The following is an 18854-nucleotide window of genomic DNA, read 5'->3' on the forward strand; positions in this document are numbered from 1 at the left end:
CCGACTATGTTACCCTACACTCCAGGGTGCAAGGACCCCACAGCTTTAGGCAAAGACATAAATATTGCTATCAATATCATCTTGAAAATGTACCTTCCTTGAAGTTCATGATAACTCTCTGAATGTGGGGTAACACCCTATCTGACAAATGATGAGACAGGAGCTGTGCCATATGTCCTGGAAGTTACAAAAAGACAAACTGGAACGAAACCAGAACTATTAGAATATGACATTCCCTTCTACAGGTGCCTCCAAAACTTTAATGGCATAGACTTAAAGAGGAAAGCAATAAGCACTGCCAGGAGTCCAGCTTTGTGTATCCTGATCAAAAGGCACTTGCAGCCAAGACAGATAACCTGAGTACTGACTCCTGAGAGCTGTCCTCTGATCTCCACTTCTACCACAGCACACATGCATACAAACATAAAACAAAAATAATGTAAAAAAGAATATATACATCTATGTTTTAATTTAATATATATGCATATATACATATGAATGAATTAAAAGCTAGGCACAATGAAACAAACCAGTAATTTTAGTACTTAGAAGGCTGAAGCAAGAGGACCATGACTTCAAGACCAGCCTAAACTCAAAAAAAAAAAAAAAAAAGGGAGGTAGCGGAACTGGAGAAATGGTTCAGTAGCTAAGAGTAAGTAATGCTCTGCTCTTCCAGAGCACTCAAGTTCAATTCCCAGCACACGTGTTGTAAGGCAGCTCACAACTTTCTGTAACTTTAGCTCCAGGGGATTAAATGTCTCTGGCCTCCACAGGCCTGAAACTCAATGTAAATAAACTACACAGAAACCCTTGCACAGAAAGATAATTAAAATAACAAAATACATCATTTAAAAAAAAAAACCAAGCAAATAAAATAATGAAGAATAATGCCCTGACTCTGACCTTTTGTTAAAAAAAGACTACTCACATTTAAACTAGTTTATTAAAATTGTTCAAAGGGGAATTCAGTGACTTTTGATCTCTAGATGTGAAAGAAATGACAAATATTAGCAAGAAAGACCAAGTATAAGCAGGCATAAAGGCAGTGTGGACAGACCCACACTAGTCACCTTGTGGAAGTCTTCCGGCCTGCACTAGTCACTGTCAGTTCTCCAAAGAGAAGAGTTGCAGAGAAGAATACTTCTGGATCTAAGAGTAAAAGTTCTAGTCTTTGAAAATGTAGAACGAAGAAACAGACAGTGGCATGACACACAGCTGATGGGTCTCCGGATGTTTAATGCAGACTGTGAATGAGAAAGCTAGATCTCCCCAACATACGCAGTGCATTTGGGAAGGACTAACTATGCTCACAGTGAATGGTACAGACATCTTAAGATAACATAATGATAGAGGCTCTAGCGGGGTCTCAACAGCACCATCCATGGAAAGAGAACCCAAACACAAACGCAGCTTTTCACTTTCAAGGACACAGAATAAAAAAAACAAAGAAACTGGTCCAGTTACTTAACAGTACATTTTGTTTAGCCCAGTACATCCACCTTGCAGTGCATCTCCCTTTGACTAGCCACATCCCAGCAACCCAATCACCAGAGGGAACTAGACAGTCCAGACCCAGGGACAGCAGAATAAGGAACACAGAACCACTGACTTCTCTGAAACTGCACATCCCAGCAAGATGACAGCTGAGGCTGTGCCTCAACACGTGGGCCACAGTGACTCAGGGTGTCATACTTCTATCAGCATGATCAGGCACTAGTTTTAACTAGCCCACCCTTGGATACTTAAGTAACTAGAATACAGTAGATGTTAAATAAAAGGAAAATACCTCCAACATTTTCCCCGAAGCCTTTTTCCAAGCTCTGAAATAGATTTCTGCAATGTGTACCATCAAAGACCTATTTTTAAAAACAGATGTTAATACATGTTTAAATAATTTTACTATATACAACACTTCAGTATGGTATATGGTACATATATAGTATGGTATACGGTACCATACTGGCTCAGGAAGAGGAAACTGATATAGGATATGGTTCTGTAAGCTATCTGCAATATTACCTACTTGAAATGGAAAGAGGAAGAGACAAAACTGGGGAGTGGAGGCTTGAATAAAAACTCCTCCTCAGTCAATGTTACCCTAACTCTGACAACATAGGCCCAGAATTAAATTCTACAGTCAAATTATTTTAAATATGGACTGGTGAGGTAGCTTATTTGGTAAAGGCACTCGCTACCAAGCCCAGTGACCTGTCAATGCCTAAAATCTGATTGGTGGGAAGAGGGAACTAACTCTTACAAGTTATCCTCTCACCTCCACATGTGCACTATGGCATACCCACACCCACATCCACGTCCCCCCAACACACATGTGCACTATGGCATACCCACACCTATGGCCCTCAAACACACATATGCACTATGGTATACACACACTCAAACCCCCTAAACACACATGTGCACTACACCCACACCTACATCTCCCCAAAATACAAACAAATAAGCTTAAAAGCCATTAAAAGCACTTTAAATACTAATTCTTTACATATAGGAAAAGTTACATAGGATTCAACTTTAAAATCATCTATGTTTAGAAATTAGTCAGCACAAACATCTTACAAAGGAAGCGTGAGGAAGCAATCTAGAATATACCAAGAGCTCTGCATTCAAACTAGAACCAAATCCCCACTCAGTGCTTACACAGCTATCTGACACTAAGGGCTTTAGTAACTGAAGCCTACCTCAGCAGTAAGGAATGATGCTCAAAACAGAAAGCACCTAAGCAAATGTGTACATTTTGCATGGCAGTCTAACTTCATACCTGTGGTTCTTCCTACTTATACCACAGGGCTCCTCACCGCAACCACACAGTTCAGCCCACACTCAATCAGACAGTGTACCCTATATGCAAAATGTTCCATGAATGCTAATGGCATGAGCTTTGTTATAAGACAAAGCAGTAACCATCAAATATCTAAAAAACCACCACTGCACGCATACGCACTCACACACACAGACACACACAGACACACACAGACAAACTTTTAAAACAAGCCAAGAGAACCTTTCAAAATCAGACTTCCAATACTTACTTTTGTAATCCAGATAACTGATTTTTAATGGTCTCATGGATCATTTTAATAAAGTCTATATTCCAACTAAAGAGAAAACTAAGAAATCTTCTTCCCTGTAAATGAAAAAAAAAATGAGAATAAGCTGGGCACGGTGGCACACATGCCACCATGGTAATCTGAGCTCCTTGGGAGGCTGAGACAGAATATGACAAGATCAAGGTCAGCCTGGCCACACAAACATCATCTCAAATAATAAATAAATAAACTACAACTAAATGAAACTGTTCTAATACAAACAAGTATTTGTTTAATACATCCAAAGTCAGCTAGTTATAAAAATGAAGCCCACATCACTGTCACTTGGCAAGTTTGCACAGGGGTTGAACTGGGAAGTGTTGCAGTGGCGCTCCTAACAGCAGAGACCTGTGGGCCTACAGACATTCCGCCCTTGGGTAGAGCAGTAGCTGCACTGAGCATCTGTCTTCAAGGGGCTCAGAGACAGAGCCATACAGAGTTCCACCACAGGTCCATAAACATCTCAATCTAGCTATTATGGATAGTGGATGATGTAAAACCAAAGAATGCCTGAAATCTTTGTTTGACCCCATCATAAAACTCTTTATTCTCATCAATTTCCTAACAATCCCAGAGATGAAGGTGCAAGCCTTGTGCTTGTCATCTTTTCAGTAACAGTGGTAACCATTACAGGAGGAAAGCAGCCCTCTCCACACGAATCCTGCACCACTGACTGATGCTGGTGCTTCACTCAAGCCATGCCATGTGCTCCTCCCAAAAGTCTGAAAGAACACCTGCTGCTCTGGCTCTGGAAGACACACTGAGGTTCCAGAATATGTGCCCTTCACACAGTAGGCAGGGTTAGAGGCAGACTTTTCTAGTGGAGCCAAAGAACTTGGTGCTAATCACATATGCCCTACAGGCTGGGGACTAGGAGCTACCATGGGACCAGACTTTCTACTAAGGATGTGCTCCATAAGGGCCATCCAAATCGAATTGATGTGGACTAAGTTCACAGACCTTTTTTTCCCCCCTGAGTCACAGTTTCTTTGTATAACAGCCCTAGCTGTCCTGGAACTCACTTTCTAGGCCAGGCTAGCCCCTTGAGTGCTGAGATTAAAGGCATGTGCCACCATGCCCAACTTAGTACAAGCTCTTAATGGCTATGTTGACCTTTCCCCACAAAACAGCACAGTATAAACAACAGCCACATGAATTTAAGGAAAGCATCATTAATATCCCACCAACGAACTAAAAAAACAAAACAAAACAAAAAAAAAAGCAAAGAAATAAACAAAAAAACCTTACTGAAGTGACGATTCTGGAATTTTGGTTTAAAAAACAAATGTATCATAAGAATATGTTTTTGTTTTAATCCCAGGTGTTGTGATATGGGGCTGCTTCCAACTGTCCAAAGCCACTATAATTAATTCGCCTCAGGCTCTAACAGAGGCGTGGTTTTGCCAGCTGCAGGCAGTGTCTGCAATTGTGGGACAGTTGGAATTCTGGCAACATTTTAGAGGGTATAGAAATGTGTGTTGGGATGGCTGGTGGTCATCCAGGGGGGTTGGTTGCAGTTTGCTAGTAGTCTAGTAGAAGAAACTAGATTCAGGGATCTCTAGCTCGCTCTCCCCCTCTCTATACTTCCTTCTTTCCTATCTAGTGATAAAAACGTGGGGAAAAGAAAACTACACAAATTAGCAAACAGCAGCTATAACTTACCTTTTCCTTCTTGATGTAATTAACATTTATGAAGCACTCAAGTAGCATATCTTTAATGTCTCTACTTTCCTCCAACTCATAATCAAAGCAGCACAAAGCCTGGTGGATGCCCCACAGCCGACACAGATCCGCGCCCTGTGAAGTAAGTGACAGAGAGCCACACAGCAGACAGCAATGCACTACTCGCTTCAGTAACTTTCTTTTCCTTTATAAAAAGAACATAAAGCTGTATTTCAAGCTAAGTATCTATTCTATATCATGAAAAATCAAAAATTAGGACATAGTGACAAGTGAAAATAGGGGTGTGTCCCAGCACTCAGGAGGCGGAGGATTTTTATGAGTTTGAGGCCAGCCTGGTTTACAGAGCTAGCTCCAGAATAGCCAAGGCTATACAAAGAAACCCTGTCTCGAAAAACAAAAACAAACGAACAACAAAAAGCAGATCTGCAAATGCTCTGTGTAGTTCTACAGAACACTTTGAACTGTGTTTTGTTCTGTTGTTTTAAATAGGACCTCATGAAGTCCACGTCAGCCTCCAACTTCCAACTTATTTTTCTTTGGCTCAGCTACAATTTCCATAGGACTTCATAGTAATGTGAAGTAATTCCCTTAAGAATTCTAGTCATGCCAGCCTTTTATCCAGGATACTCTCTGACTACTGCTCAGTCCTGCTCTAGAGTATGTATATCCCTCCAAGGACCACAGGGGCACAGGTATCTCCTCCTGCCCTCCACTCCGTAACTCAAAAAAACACACTGGCACAGCTTAGTCTGAGAAAGTCTGGCCTTTCCTGCAGCCCTGCCTCTTTTCCATTGCAGAAGGAGGATCAAGACATATAGGTAGAGTAACTGCCTTTTCACTATGAAGTGACAAAGAGGACAGTAGCTACACCCTGAGGAAGAAAACGCCCAACTTTCAATCTCAGTCTGGACTGTGCTCCCACCTTTGACCTCTATACATCACTGTAAGAAACTCACCTAAACTGGGAAGCTGTAGAATCCAACCCCTTTCTATCTAACCCACCCTTACGAAGGACATCGGGAGGAAAGGAAACATACTGTTTTGGTCTCCAGACTCCTCCTCAGCAGCATGACAAATGCAGTCTTTCCCATATCCTCCTTGGCAGGAAGGCCCCTTTCCCACCATTTGACACACAGATCCTGAATAGAGTTCTGGAGTTTCTGTTCAGATTCAGGTAATGCATATAAAATACCTAAAACACAGCACAAATGTTTTCTGTCATTTAGCAACTTATTACCAATGCAGACTTAAAAGTACAGAGTACTGGGGCTAGAGAGATGGCTCAGCAGCTAAGAGCACTGGATGCTCTTCCAGAGTTCCTGAGTTCAATCCCTAGCAACCACATGGTGGCTCAAAACCATCTGTAATGTGATCTGACTCCTTGTTCTGGCATGCAGGTGTACATGCAGATAGAGGACTCATACACACAAAATAAATAAATCTTTTTTAAAAAGTTCAGAGTACTATGACTTGGTACAAGGACTAGCTAAGCAAATATTAGTTTAATTTGTCAAATAAACATCATTTATGGAATGCCAATACTTAGCCAGAGGGAAAAAAAGATTTACAAGTGTTATAAAAACAGATACAACAAAATAGAAAACAGAGAACTTTAGACCTGGAAGCTTCACACTAATACATCTTGAGATCACTACAACTCCACCCCCACCGGGACAGGGTCTGACCGTCAGTCCACTACAAGCTCAGTGTGGTGGCCTTAGGTCTAGGCTCAAAGGTGAAAAACAATCAAAGCAAATAACATAATGAATATAAAAACTATTGCTTTTAGAAACATAAATAAAGCTCAATAAAGGCTTAATAATTCGTTAGTAATTACCCACAGGTGCCCGAGTATTGTTATACACATATAAAGCTCCTGAAGTAATTTTGAGTCTGGAAGCAACTACAATGACAGCACTCATTTTACCAAATATTTGGAGACTAAACTGGTAGTAAAATCCACAAAGCAAACAAATTTCTATACTGCCTGGGGTAACTTAACATAATAATAATAAAAAAAGATACTATCAACATGGGGAATGACAAAGAAAAAGGGTTGGAGGGAGAGTAGCTGGAATGGACTAGATTTAAGACATACTAAAATTATAAAATATTTTAAAAGAAAAAAAAATAAGCTAATTTCAAGAAATCAGACTTAAGCAACATCCTAAAGACATAAAGAAACCCAAGTGATGTTAAGTCTGAGAACTTGAGAATGTGCCCCAGGAAACAATACCCAAACAAAGTATTCATAAGACAGTTCTATAAAATCCTTAAAATTGCTTTTATATCTATAAAATAACTTTGTGTAAATACTTTATTACCAGGTTTTTCATTATTTCAGGTGAGAATGAATACCTGCTTAATAAATAGCTTTACGGGCTTAAAAATAAGAAGAACTATGGGAATCAACAACTCCAGAGACCATGGTCATCCTTAAGAAGAAATTCAGCGACAGATTCTTGGGCTCTGTGGTAACAGCACAAACTGAGAAATCTGAAGTCAGAGATGTCCCTTCAAACAAGCACTTGTATTAGTCCTGTGAGTCCAGGTATATTGTCCTGAAGTAACAGCAGTCAGCAGCCAGAACCCGCATCATTCTCTACAACACTGGGACAGAGGCTAGCTAACTCACGGTGCCCTGGAGAACTTGACTGCAAAGACATGCCTTTAAATTCTTGTTTCAGGTTGCCGCACTCCTCGTGAACACAGGTGACTTCCCTTTAAAAGGTGCCATGCTAGTGTAGTGCCCACTACTGATTCTGCCACTTACCATTCAATATAACCGCACACTCCAGGAGGGCTCCATAGTTCTCATGCTCGTTTATTATAGATACAGAAGCAAGAATTACAGTCACAATTGCGTGTGTTATTTCTATGCTCTTTTTCTAAAAATAGAACATTAAAACGTAAGTGAGTTAAATAAAATGAGCAACTTGTAACACTCAACTTATTTTTAAAAAAATATCAAATAGCTACTACATTTCAAAAATGGAGTCACTTGTAGCTTTTCATCATTCTTTTTTTTTTTTGGTTTTTTGAGACAGGGTTTCTCTGTGTAGCCCTGTCTGTCCTAGAACTCACTCTGTAGACCAGGCTGGCCTCAAACTCAGATATCCTCCTGTCTCTGCCTCCCAAGTGCTGGGATTAAAGGCGTGTGCCACCACTGGCCGGCGACTTGTAGCTTTTCTAAAAGGTAGATTAAAACTGAAAATAAGTGTCCTAAAAGAATCATAACACTGAGCAGTAGAACAGCAATAGCAGGACCAGGTAGCAGGAAAAATCACAATGAACAGAACTTCAGGACTGGCATATTGCATTTTCTTAACTTCAAAGTTCACCTATTGAGCTGGGCATGGTGGTGCACACCTTTAATCCCAGTGCTGAAGAAGCTGAGGCAGGTGATCTCTCTGAGTCTGAGGCCAGCCGGGTACGCATGTGAGTTCCAGGCCAGTCAGGACTAATAGTAAGACACTGTCTCAAAAAGAGAGTTCAGTTATTCAAATAAACAATCTTTTCTTAACACAGTAAAGAGGAATGCTTTTATTTCTGAAAGACAAATACCATCTTTGGAATGTGCTCTGATTCCATAGCGTCTGCACCCTGGACTTGCACTGTCTGCCACACATCCACAGGGCTTTCCAGCAATGTTTCTGTTAGTAAGTCCTTCAGCCTTTGCCATAATTCTTCTTTCTGTTTCCTTGATAATTCATCTAGTAACTCACTTAAGCTGAAAGGATCAGAAGGATCTTTCTGTAAAATAGATTTTTTAAAAATACACAAAATATGAAAAATTAGTTGTATTCTTTTCATACTGATATTAACAGAAAAGATTAAGAAAAGATTAGTGATGTGTTTAAGCATTTGGCTAGTTTTTTCAAAATTCTTTCCTAATAGGGAAAAAATATAGAATTACCAAATAGAAAGCATCAAATCTCTCCTCCACTTCTTAAGACTGGAGAGTTAAAGTTTAAAATTTCACCTACTTAAAATTCCTAAAATCAATTCGAATGTCCACCATCCCCAGACCTGTCATCAAGTACAAACATGCTGGAGGTAAATGACAGGAAGGCTCAGATTCTCTTCCTTCCAGTTCTATGTCCTACCAGCAGACCCTCCTCAGCCCTCGACAGCACCCTTTCCCTGAACCACTGAGTCCTTCTCCACACCTCTGGCTTACTGGACTCTCTTCTCACTTTGGCCAGACTGACACCTCTCTGAGAGAGTACGAACAGGTGAACAGGTAGCATCAAACGTATGAAACCCAATCAAAAGGACTTTCCAGCAGCTGCTCTAGAACTGAGGCACAAGTATAGTGACAATAATAAAGCCTATGGAATAAATTAGTATCAATGAGGTTATAAATTAATAAAAACCAAATCATTCATTAACGACACTGACATGCTGTAGGGCACCAATAAATAAAACTAAAGAAATATAGAGTTCACAAAAGACAATGTGATAGCCATCACAGTAACAGACACTGCTAAGAACTATCCACAGATACTAAAACAAACAGGAACAAGTGTGCCGAGAGGCAGGTCATCCACAGCCATGTGTTTCCTCAGAAAGCCCATAGTTATAAAGGGAAAGCAGAAAGCTACCAGGATAGACCACGAACATCCACTCATTCACCCACCAAACGACCTCCCTATAACAATGCTATCCAGAAAGGCCCTGACACTTCCAAGCAACTCCTTCTGAAAGGAGACGCGAGATCTGACTGGATTGACTAATAGAAAAAAAGAATACAAAAAGAGCCACCCACACCTACAAGCCTTCAGTGCTATGACAAGCACAGGAAGGCAGAGCTGCCTCCTACAATCCCAGATTAAAGAGCACTTAAGAGAGATGTGACAGCTAGAGGCAGAGTCTGACACTGGGCTGGATCGTGGATCAGGAAAAGCATGGCATTATTGTGACAACTGTTCAAACATAAATATGTATTGTAAATAGTGCTTGAATAGTTTCATGTCTTAAGGATCTTCATGTAGTTATATACAATGGAATTTCAATCACTTGTAAAGAAAAATAAAATTTGAAGGAAAATTAATAGCCCTACAGAGTACTGCATTGACTAAGGTAACCCAGATTCATCAAAAAATTACCTGTACTTTCTCATACGCAGAGCCCAAGTTTTAATACTTCCAAGTACTATGTCCATAAGTGGGTGTAAAAGTGGGTATAGGTTACTGACGTTTATAAAAGGCCCTGAGGGGCAAACAGTGGTGCTGGGGTAAGGGAGAGCACGGGAAAAGTACACACATGACATACAAACAGAAAGGAAGATACTATACAGAAGCAGATGGAAGGGGGCAGGAGACAGGAAAGAGTGTGGAGAAAAATCAAAACAACAACAATAGCAAAAAACTAACCTAAAAAAATACCACAATGGAACCTAATCGCAAGTTCAAGTTTCAAGAATGTACAGGGCTGTGGAAATAGCTCAAATGGTTAAGTCCTATTGAAGATACACGTTTGGATCAACACGGCAACCTGACTCTATAATTCCTGCTTTTTGAGGTAGGTGACAAGAGATAAAGAGAATTTCTGTCTAGAAGATCTTGGGCCACCTACAAGAGCTTCCATGGCAAAGTTCCAGACTGAGATATCCTGTCTCAAACAAAAGATGGAAGGCATCTGAAGACCTACACCTGAGACCATTGTCTGACCTCCACATGTGCACCCCATGTTAAATAAACATACACACAAGTTCAAGCATACAAAAGAAGAATTCAAAGTGTACTTAGCAAAACTCTTTATCCTAGACTCATTCCTTATTTTGGAATCATTTAAGACAGATATAGGCATGTGACTCCATCAGGGTGTATTTTTCTAAAACAAAGATATATTTTCTTTAAAAACAAAAATCATTAGCTCCACCGCTCTGTGGGTCACAGCTCCCCCGCCTCCCACTGTGCTGCACTCTGGACTCCCACTAATGCTCCACATGCCTGTGAGGCTAGTTTGTCCTTTTCTTCTCTTTTCTGCTCTATTGTTCTTTCCCCTTCCCCACAAGAATGGCAGAGGCTGTGTAAGCTGGCCATCTACTTCTAACTATAAACTTTCAATCTTTCTCCAAGGAAAGCATCATAATTATCATATGTGATGATTTGTATATGCTTGGCCCAGGAGTGACACAATTAGAGAGTGTGGCCCTGTACCAATACGTTTTATAGTGGGAGTGGGCTTTAATACCCTCACCCTAGCTGCCTAGTATATTCTGCTAGCATCTTTCAGATGAAGATGTAGAACTCTCAGCTCCTCCTGCACCATGCCTTCCTGGACGCTGCCATGTTCCTGCCTTGATGATACTGAACTGAATCTCTGAACCGATAAGCCAGCCCCAATCAAATGTTGTCCTTTTAAGAGTTGCCTTGGTCATGGTGTCTGTTCACAGCAGTAAAACCCGAACTAAGACACCATAGCACTTGTTGTTAGTGACTTAATGTGTGTTACTGTGTTCTGTTAGGTCCTATCTTTAATTCATCATAGGCAAAATGTTTTAGTATTGTACCTCTAGACCCATCTTCAATAACCTGTGGATTATTTACTTGAGACAGTCTTTCTTTTTAGCCCAGACTGACTTCGAACCCAACAAGCCTCAATTCATGATCCTTCTGCCTCAGTATTCTGAGTGCTGTAATTGCTGGTATAGACCATCATGCCCATCATTCTAGTTTTTATCACCTGTGCTGCAAGGTGGTGGTTGTTAGCAATGCACATGTCAGAACTCAGTGATTCACTAAGCTGGAGAGACTCACCCAACAGGCCTCAAACTGATGTGCAACTTTTCCTTAGTGCCTATCAGGTTAAAGTACTGAAACTGCCATTACAGAAAATGGCATTACATAACATTCAATTTGATGAAGCTAAGCAATGTACGATTCTAATACAGATACATAAATTTATAGTTTTACAAGGTTCATGGTGACTAGTTACATTAAATTATTAAGTATAAACAAAGCTCACTAATGCTAGACTAAAAAGGACTAATAAATATTTCACCAAGATACCTGCTAGCTGCCAAGCAATACCATCGAGACTCAACACTAACAAGCTGCTAGTATGAAGGGACTTCAAAAAGATGCATCCGCAATAGGCCACTAATGTCCCTTGAGTCACTACACTTGTCTTTCCATTTTTGTGTATGTACAGCTGTGCACTTCTACGAGACCGGAGTTGATGCTGGATGTCAGGATCTCTCAATGAACCTAGTACTGACTGGACAGATTACTGTCTAGCAAGCTCTAGAAATCCTCCTGTCTCCACCTCCCAGTGCTGAGATTATAGGCATGCCAATGGGACCTGGCTTTTTACGAAGGTGACTCTCAGGCTTGGGTGGCAAGCACTTTACAAACTGATTCCCCAGCTCTCTGCTTGTCTTTTTACATTATTAACTTACTTTACTACCGGCTCAGGTCATTTTAGTTTTAGTTAATCTGTGACATGTGACTCGAAACAACATCCTTGGGGCATCAAATACGGATGAATTACATTTCTAACATAAACCTTCTGTTTGTCTTCTGTTCTAGACACACTCCTACTAAAGCAGACAATTATACAGTTATAACTTATGTTTTACTCCTATAGACACTACTATGGCATGACCTAAGGTCATGTTATAAGCTCATTTGTCTTATGAAGAAAAGTAGTTTCATAAATGTTGCCAGCAATAAATTCATAAATAGATCCTTCCCTAACCTTGTGCCTTTTGATTTTCACTCTATAATCTTAATCAAAATAGGTTGGGCATGTTGGCTCAGGCCTCCTGCACAAAGGGCCAACTCTCGGGGCACTGGTGCAGAGCTCCACTGGGCTCCACGGGGCTCCACTCTAGTTCCCGCCACTGTGCACTCCCACATACTCCCAGAACAGAAGCCCCCACCCACAGCTAATAGCACTTTTCTATCTCTTGCCTAAACTGCTCTGACCTTCAAATATGCTGTCAATTTGTCTCGTGGCCACCACCCTGGACATGCCGTATTAACGGTCATCTGTTCCCCACAGATGAGCTGTCCCTCACTATTATATCCAACCAAACTGCACCACTATCCCTGAAGTTGAAGGCTTCCAACTTCCACCTAAATCCCGTGCCAGTGATAAGCAGGACTGTACTCTCCACCTCCCTGGCTTGGCCCCTCCACGTGCTCTGCACATGCAGGCAGACAAGCATTCCCAGAGGCAAATCTTTCTTCCGTCTTCTCATTGTCTTCTGGTCTAGCTTCCCCTCCACTCTGGCTCCTCTGTCTACTGGCCATTCTCTGCCCACTGGACAAACTCTGAACTTCCTAAAAGTTCTGCAGTCACTTGGATCACAAATGTTCTCTACAGACTCTGGTATTTGAACATTTGGTTCCCAGTTGGTGTAGCTATTTGGGGAGGTTTAAGTGCTAGGGCCTCCATGTTTGTTATGTGCATGCTTGCAGTTGACAATGTGAGCTCTCAGCTCCCTGCTCCCACTAGCAGGCCTCCCATGAAGGGCTCAGTCCTCTGGAAACATAAGCCAACACTAAGGTCTTTTGTAAATTGCTTTTGGTCACGGTAACTCAGCTTCCCATTTTCCCTGCCTTTTGATTTTTGTACTCTGGCCCTGCCAAAACTCTTCAGGTTAAAACCCAGCCAGCCTTCTCCAAGCCTTAGGCAGCCCCTTCAGCTGCATGGGCTCTTCGGATAACTTCTGTTTATCTTCTACTTTTTAAATCAGCCCCAAAGTGGGTCCATTTAATTCTAAAGAATTTACCTATCTTTTTTAAAAATAAACATTCACTGAGAGAACCGTATTTCATGTGATAACACGATTTTAGAATATTATTTATATCTAGAGTCAAACTACAAGAAAAGTAAAACACATAACTTACATCAAACTGAAGAAACTGCAGAAACTCTTCAACCAACTTCTTAGATACTGCTTGGATGAACGCCTCGCGTTTTTCCATGGCGGATGTGACTGTTCTAAGGGAGCTTGCCTTACAACCCTGGTAGGATACAATCAGGCCAAAATGTAAACGTGCAAAATTTCCTGTAAGTTTTAATAGAAACATTCAAGAAATTTTATACCACTAAAGAAGACAGTTAATAACAACATTCTGACACAAAATTGCAATAATCTGAAAAAAAAATCTGATGCTATAAACAAAATATCTATGTTATCACCAACTGTCAATGAAACTACAATGAAAGGAACAAGAAATTAAAACAGCCTCAGGAATCTTACTTTCTCTTCCTTTTAGTCTTTTGGATGCTGGCTTGGGAAGACTCAACTTCTGCAATAGGGTCAGGCTGATCTCCACAGCTGAATTCTGCAGACTCCACATCTAAAGTGCCATTCCTCCAAGAAGATCCCACCCAACAATCCTCCCTTGTTTTTCAAGTGAGAGACTTGGAAGGAAAACCACAACAACAACCCTGAGGTCACCTGGGAGCTTGTTAGACAGTGCATCTGTGCCCCACTTCAGTACCCTCCCCTCTTCCACACACCTACAGGATAACGAGACCTCAAGGGACCTTGCTCCTTCCAGACATGTCATCTCCCAGGAAATCCTATTTTACCTTTACACCTGGTACTACGGTGGCATATTCAAAACAAAAAACGAACAATACAGTTACAACAAATGATATTTGCCAACGGGTATTCTCATTTTAAAAATAAATTTGAAAATACCCTATACCGTTAAAAAAAATACAGCAATGTGGAGAATTACTGACATTAATTATGAAGACCGTGAATCACAATAAAAGTAGAAAATAACCTCAATTTGACAACTCCTCACATTAGTAAATGTTAAACACAGCTATGTTGTTTCCCAACCCAAATGGCTGAATTGGGAACCATAACTTTTTTGTGATGAATAAAATGGAGAAAGGAAAGGCGGGTGACCAGTATCAACACTTTGCTAATTACAGTCACTTTGCTTACTTAGGTGCATGCCTTTGGCAACCTGTTATGCCAGATAATGTCTACATCTGCACGACTTGCAGACTGTGACTCCATACCTTGATTTGTCTCTTTCATTAGTTCAAAACTAAGATTGCTCCCTAGATCAGTCCTAGGTGTAGGTTCGGGTTCCTCCCTATGTCAATCCAAGAATAAATCCAGCCGTCTTCACTACCTCAGGCCCCAATTAAGTGTCAGTACCGATGTCCTCCCTAGTCAGCACCCCAGCCCCGTGCCAGGATCTTCCATGTCATTCTGTGTTCAGGGCTGAGGCTCTCCCGATGTCAGTTTCAAATTCAGGGCTGGGGTTCTCCCTAGTCAACCCGGGTGCAGGTCTTTGGTCCTACCTACTCACCCTGGCGCCTTGTCAGACCCGGGTCTGCGTCTCCAGTCCTCCCTAGTCTGAGAGGCTCCCTAGTGAGCCCAGATCCTGTTCTGGAGTCCTCTCCAGTCATACTCGGGCCCTCTTCCGGGGTCGTCCTAGTATGAGGTCCTACTTGGTGAACCCGGGTTCGAGGCTGAGATCTTCCCTAGCGAGCCCCGCGTCTCGATCCTTCCTAATCAGCCGGGGTCCCTCTCTGCCCTCCCGCAGCACCTCCCACTCCACAAGCTCCAGAGAGCGATGGCGGCCGCGGACAAGAGACCCGCGACGGTGTCCGTCGCCCAGCCGCGGTCCCTCGCCGCCCGGTCTTGCTCACATCCCACTCAACTCACCGCGCAGCGCTCAGCTCACCGCAGACCCATAGTTTCCCGCGCTCGGACCAGATTCAAACACACCCGCGCCTACTCCCGACGCGCCAGCCCTCCACCCGTCACCAGTCGCCGCTCTCACGAGATCTGACGCGACCCGGGCCACGCCCACATCCGACGTCTCTGCGGCCCGGCTCCGCCCCCAAGGTCCAAGCACCGCCTCCTGGGCGCGACTCAGAACTTCCAGCGGGAGTCTCTCAAGCGAAACTACAGAATGCGCGTGCGCAGAGCTGCTGGCCGTGTTTCCCGCCCTTCGTCCCCTACCCCGCCCGCCACATCACCCCCATACTACACACACACACCTTCCGTGGGAGTACTGCGGTTGCTTCTGTGTTCCTTACCCGCTGCTCGGTGAGAGATCGCGCAGCAGACGGAGGAGGGAGAGCAAGCAGAGGAGACAAGAAATAGACCGTAAGAGAGGAAGGAAGGAGATGGTGCTAGGAGAAAGAAAAAGGGACGCTGAGGAGAAAATGGGGAGGCAGGAGGAGTGGAGGGGAAGAAAACCAAATGAGGCTGAGTGAAAGGGAAGGACCAGCGGAGAGGAGGAAGTCTGGGGCGTGGTGGCAGAGGACCCAGAGGACCAAGGAGGACGGAGGAGTATGATGTCAAGGCACCCCAAGGAAGAGGCTGGGCCTTCATTTCAGAAGGCACCAAAGGTAGAGCGTAGAGTTCCCAACTTCAGCAAGTCACACATCTCTGGAGCCTTTTTTATACCATAAAACAGATTGGGGGTGGGGGGAATCTAAGGAAGATGGCAACCCCAGCCTTGCCTTTCCCGGGATTCAACAGGACATAGTGCTCGGCTCCATAGCTAGGAAACTGACTGATCCTATGTCCGAATTCACTCATGGCCTTTCCTGTTTGTGGTTTCCTGCCCGTGGAAACCAAAGCCAGCCCTCCAACCCATATTTCTCTCCCCAGCTTGTGGCCTCCTCCCACCACCCAGCTAGCCACTCTCTCCATCAGCCAATCCCCATTCCCTGTCAGCTTTTCTCCAAACGTAGTTACTGTTATCAAGTTCTTGCAAAGTCCACTCAGAAATGTTTCCTGCACTTTATGCTCAAAATGTCTATAATGAGTTTTGGGGCCTGGATTGACTTTAAAGAACTTAGATGATACCCTAGGGGAAGCCAGCGACAAGATGCCTATTGACTACAAAAGAAAATACAGCCGTAAACTTGTATTTAACTTGATATAGCAGAAGCATAGTCTCAACAGTATAAACTGATAGTGGGGAGAGGATACTGATCAGTTAGGAAATTTGATGTAGTTAGAGCCACAGAGGCAGGGTCCACCCACCCACAGCAAGCTACCATTTGTACCACTTACCTGCTTCTTCATACTGGAGCTCCTTAATCTCTGACCACCTCCCTCTCCACAGTCCCTCTACAGCCCCTTGAATTTGGATACCCCACCTCACCACTCTCACGGTTTCATCTACAAACAGTGTGAACAACCAGCCTCAAGCTGGAGCCCCACATGGACTTGACATGAACTGTTTTGAGCTTCCTGCCATTCTCCTTGTGGTTTGACTCATGTCCAAAAGAAATCAGTTTCCCCCTGCCCTGCTCCCCTTCTTCACTCACTTTCCCATTCCTGACTGGTACGATTCCTGTTAAGAAACAGATATTGAGTCTAGCAGCGAGTTCTGAAAACTCAGAGCTGGGCACCTAGACAGGCCTGTAACAACTCTGTGCTTCCCTGGTTTGCCATGTATTTAAAAAACAAAATAACAGAAACAAAACTCAACAAAGTGCAAACAACCCAATTAGAACTGAGCTGGTGATATAATTCAGCTGACAGAATGTCTTTCTAGCTTGTACAATGCCCTGGGTTCAATGATTAGCACCACATAAACAGACAGAACACACCTGCAATCCCAATATTCTGGGGTGGAACCAAGAAGAACAGAAAGTGGGGTCATTATTGGTTACACAGTTCAAGGCCTGCCTGGGATAAGTGAAATCTTTCTCAAAAAACCATAACGGAGAGCAACTGTAGCTTATCATCCTTTAATGTGGAATAGCCAACAGAGAAGACTGCTCAGACAGGGGCTTAAGCCAATGTCTTTATTATTTTATTATAGTCTATATATTCTATTAAATAGAAGGTCTTTATTACCCAACCAAGGAGTACACAGGGTTTTCAGGAACCCGGTGTAGCCCCAAATCTTTCCCAGAGTAAGCTTTTAAGCACAAAAACCATGTCCTGAGTTGACACACTTCAGTTAGTAAGAACAGTTAGCCAGAAGCAGAACTACAGAAGCCAAAAGGCAAGGGTAGTAGGTTTGGAGACTTTCCCAGAACTATGGATGTCAATGGATTAGGCCTTTATTTTAGTTCTGGCAGGTAGTGCTGTCTACATGCTGTGTTTTACAGCCTGGACGGTACTTCCATCACGGAGTCAAGTTGGGCTAAGGACAGAGCTTTCAGCTAGGAGATATTCTGACAGTTTAAGATACCAAAAGTTTGCTGTGTATCTGTTAAGTCTAACGATATCTCGTTATCAAAAACTGTGACGGTGGCTTTCAGTTTATGCAAAAGGCCTGTTCACCAGTCAATTCTCCATTAAACACCTTTCGAGCATCTGGGACCTATACTTTTATACCTTTAACTTTTATAACTTTTTTCTAACATCTGGGGCCAACGAAGTGACAAACAAAACCTCTTTACCAGTAGCCTTTAATCCTTCTTAAAAGGACATACTGAATGAAGACTGTCTAAAGTCTCCATGGTCAGTGTTGCACAGAAGGGAAAATGTGTTCTATCTAGGCCATGTTGTCTGACAGTAATCCCCCTGCCTGGCCCAGGGGCAGTTTTTTGTTGTTGTTGTTGTTGTTGTTTACTTTTTTCAGAGAATGATGGGTTTTGAGTTTTCCAATTATGTGGCTCATTGGTTAGAAAGAAGGCATAAATCATAAAAGAGAAAGGAGTAGAACTTTCTTTTTTCCTTTGGGTTCAGCCCAAGCCTAGGAGAACTTTTCCCCTTCCCGGAGGCAGCTTAATGCAGGCACAGAGTAGAGCAGAGGGAAGGCTCACCTGGGGAAACTCTTTTCCCCTTCCTGTGTGCATTCCGCCTTGATGGCAGCAGACCCTGGATGAGAATCCCAGATCCTCCCCAGCTGCACACAGGTACCAGTAGCCAAGTAACAAAAAAGCAAGAACACCATGCTCTTGGAATGGGGTAGGCAGCCTCTAGGCAACCTCTAGACAAAAAGATTCAGGTCCCCAACAGGAAAGGGCATAGGTCTTAAGCCAGGGAATTCACTAGAGAAAGCCATTGTCCAATACAGGGAAACAGAACTGACAGAAACACATAGAAATACAGAGAGAGAGAGAGAGAGAGAGAGAGAGAGAGAGAGAGAGAGAGAGAGGAGA

At 42.7% G+C, this 18854-nt stretch overlaps 1 protein-coding gene across 1 annotated transcript in view; it reads right to left on the reverse strand.

Annotated features, from left to right (window-relative positions):
* Ncapg2 (non-SMC condensin II complex subunit G2) overlaps positions 1–15470 on the reverse strand; it is a 51490-nt gene extending 36020 nt beyond the window's left edge. The window contains exons 1-8 of the mRNA XM_028773199.1: positions 15442–15470; positions 13652–13768; positions 8355–8543; positions 7564–7678; positions 5828–5982; positions 4770–4904; positions 3051–3145; positions 1787–1856 (exon numbers count right to left, since the gene is read on the reverse strand). Of these exons, the coding sequence (XP_028629032.1) occupies positions 1787–1856; positions 3051–3145; positions 4770–4904; positions 5828–5982; positions 7564–7678; positions 8355–8543; positions 13652–13729 (837 nt within the window). The 5' untranslated portion in view covers positions 13730–13768; positions 15442–15470. The remainder of the gene's footprint in view (positions 1–1786; positions 1857–3050; positions 3146–4769; positions 4905–5827; positions 5983–7563; positions 7679–8354; positions 8544–13651; positions 13769–15441) is intronic.
* Positions 15471–18854: the final 3384 nt, after the last annotated feature.

This window comes from Grammomys surdaster, unplaced genomic scaffold (assembly GCF_004785775.1).
Source record: "Grammomys surdaster isolate TR1022 unplaced genomic scaffold, NIH_TR_1.0 223, whole genome shotgun sequence".
NCBI lineage: Eukaryota > Metazoa > Chordata > Mammalia > Rodentia > Muridae > Grammomys > Grammomys surdaster.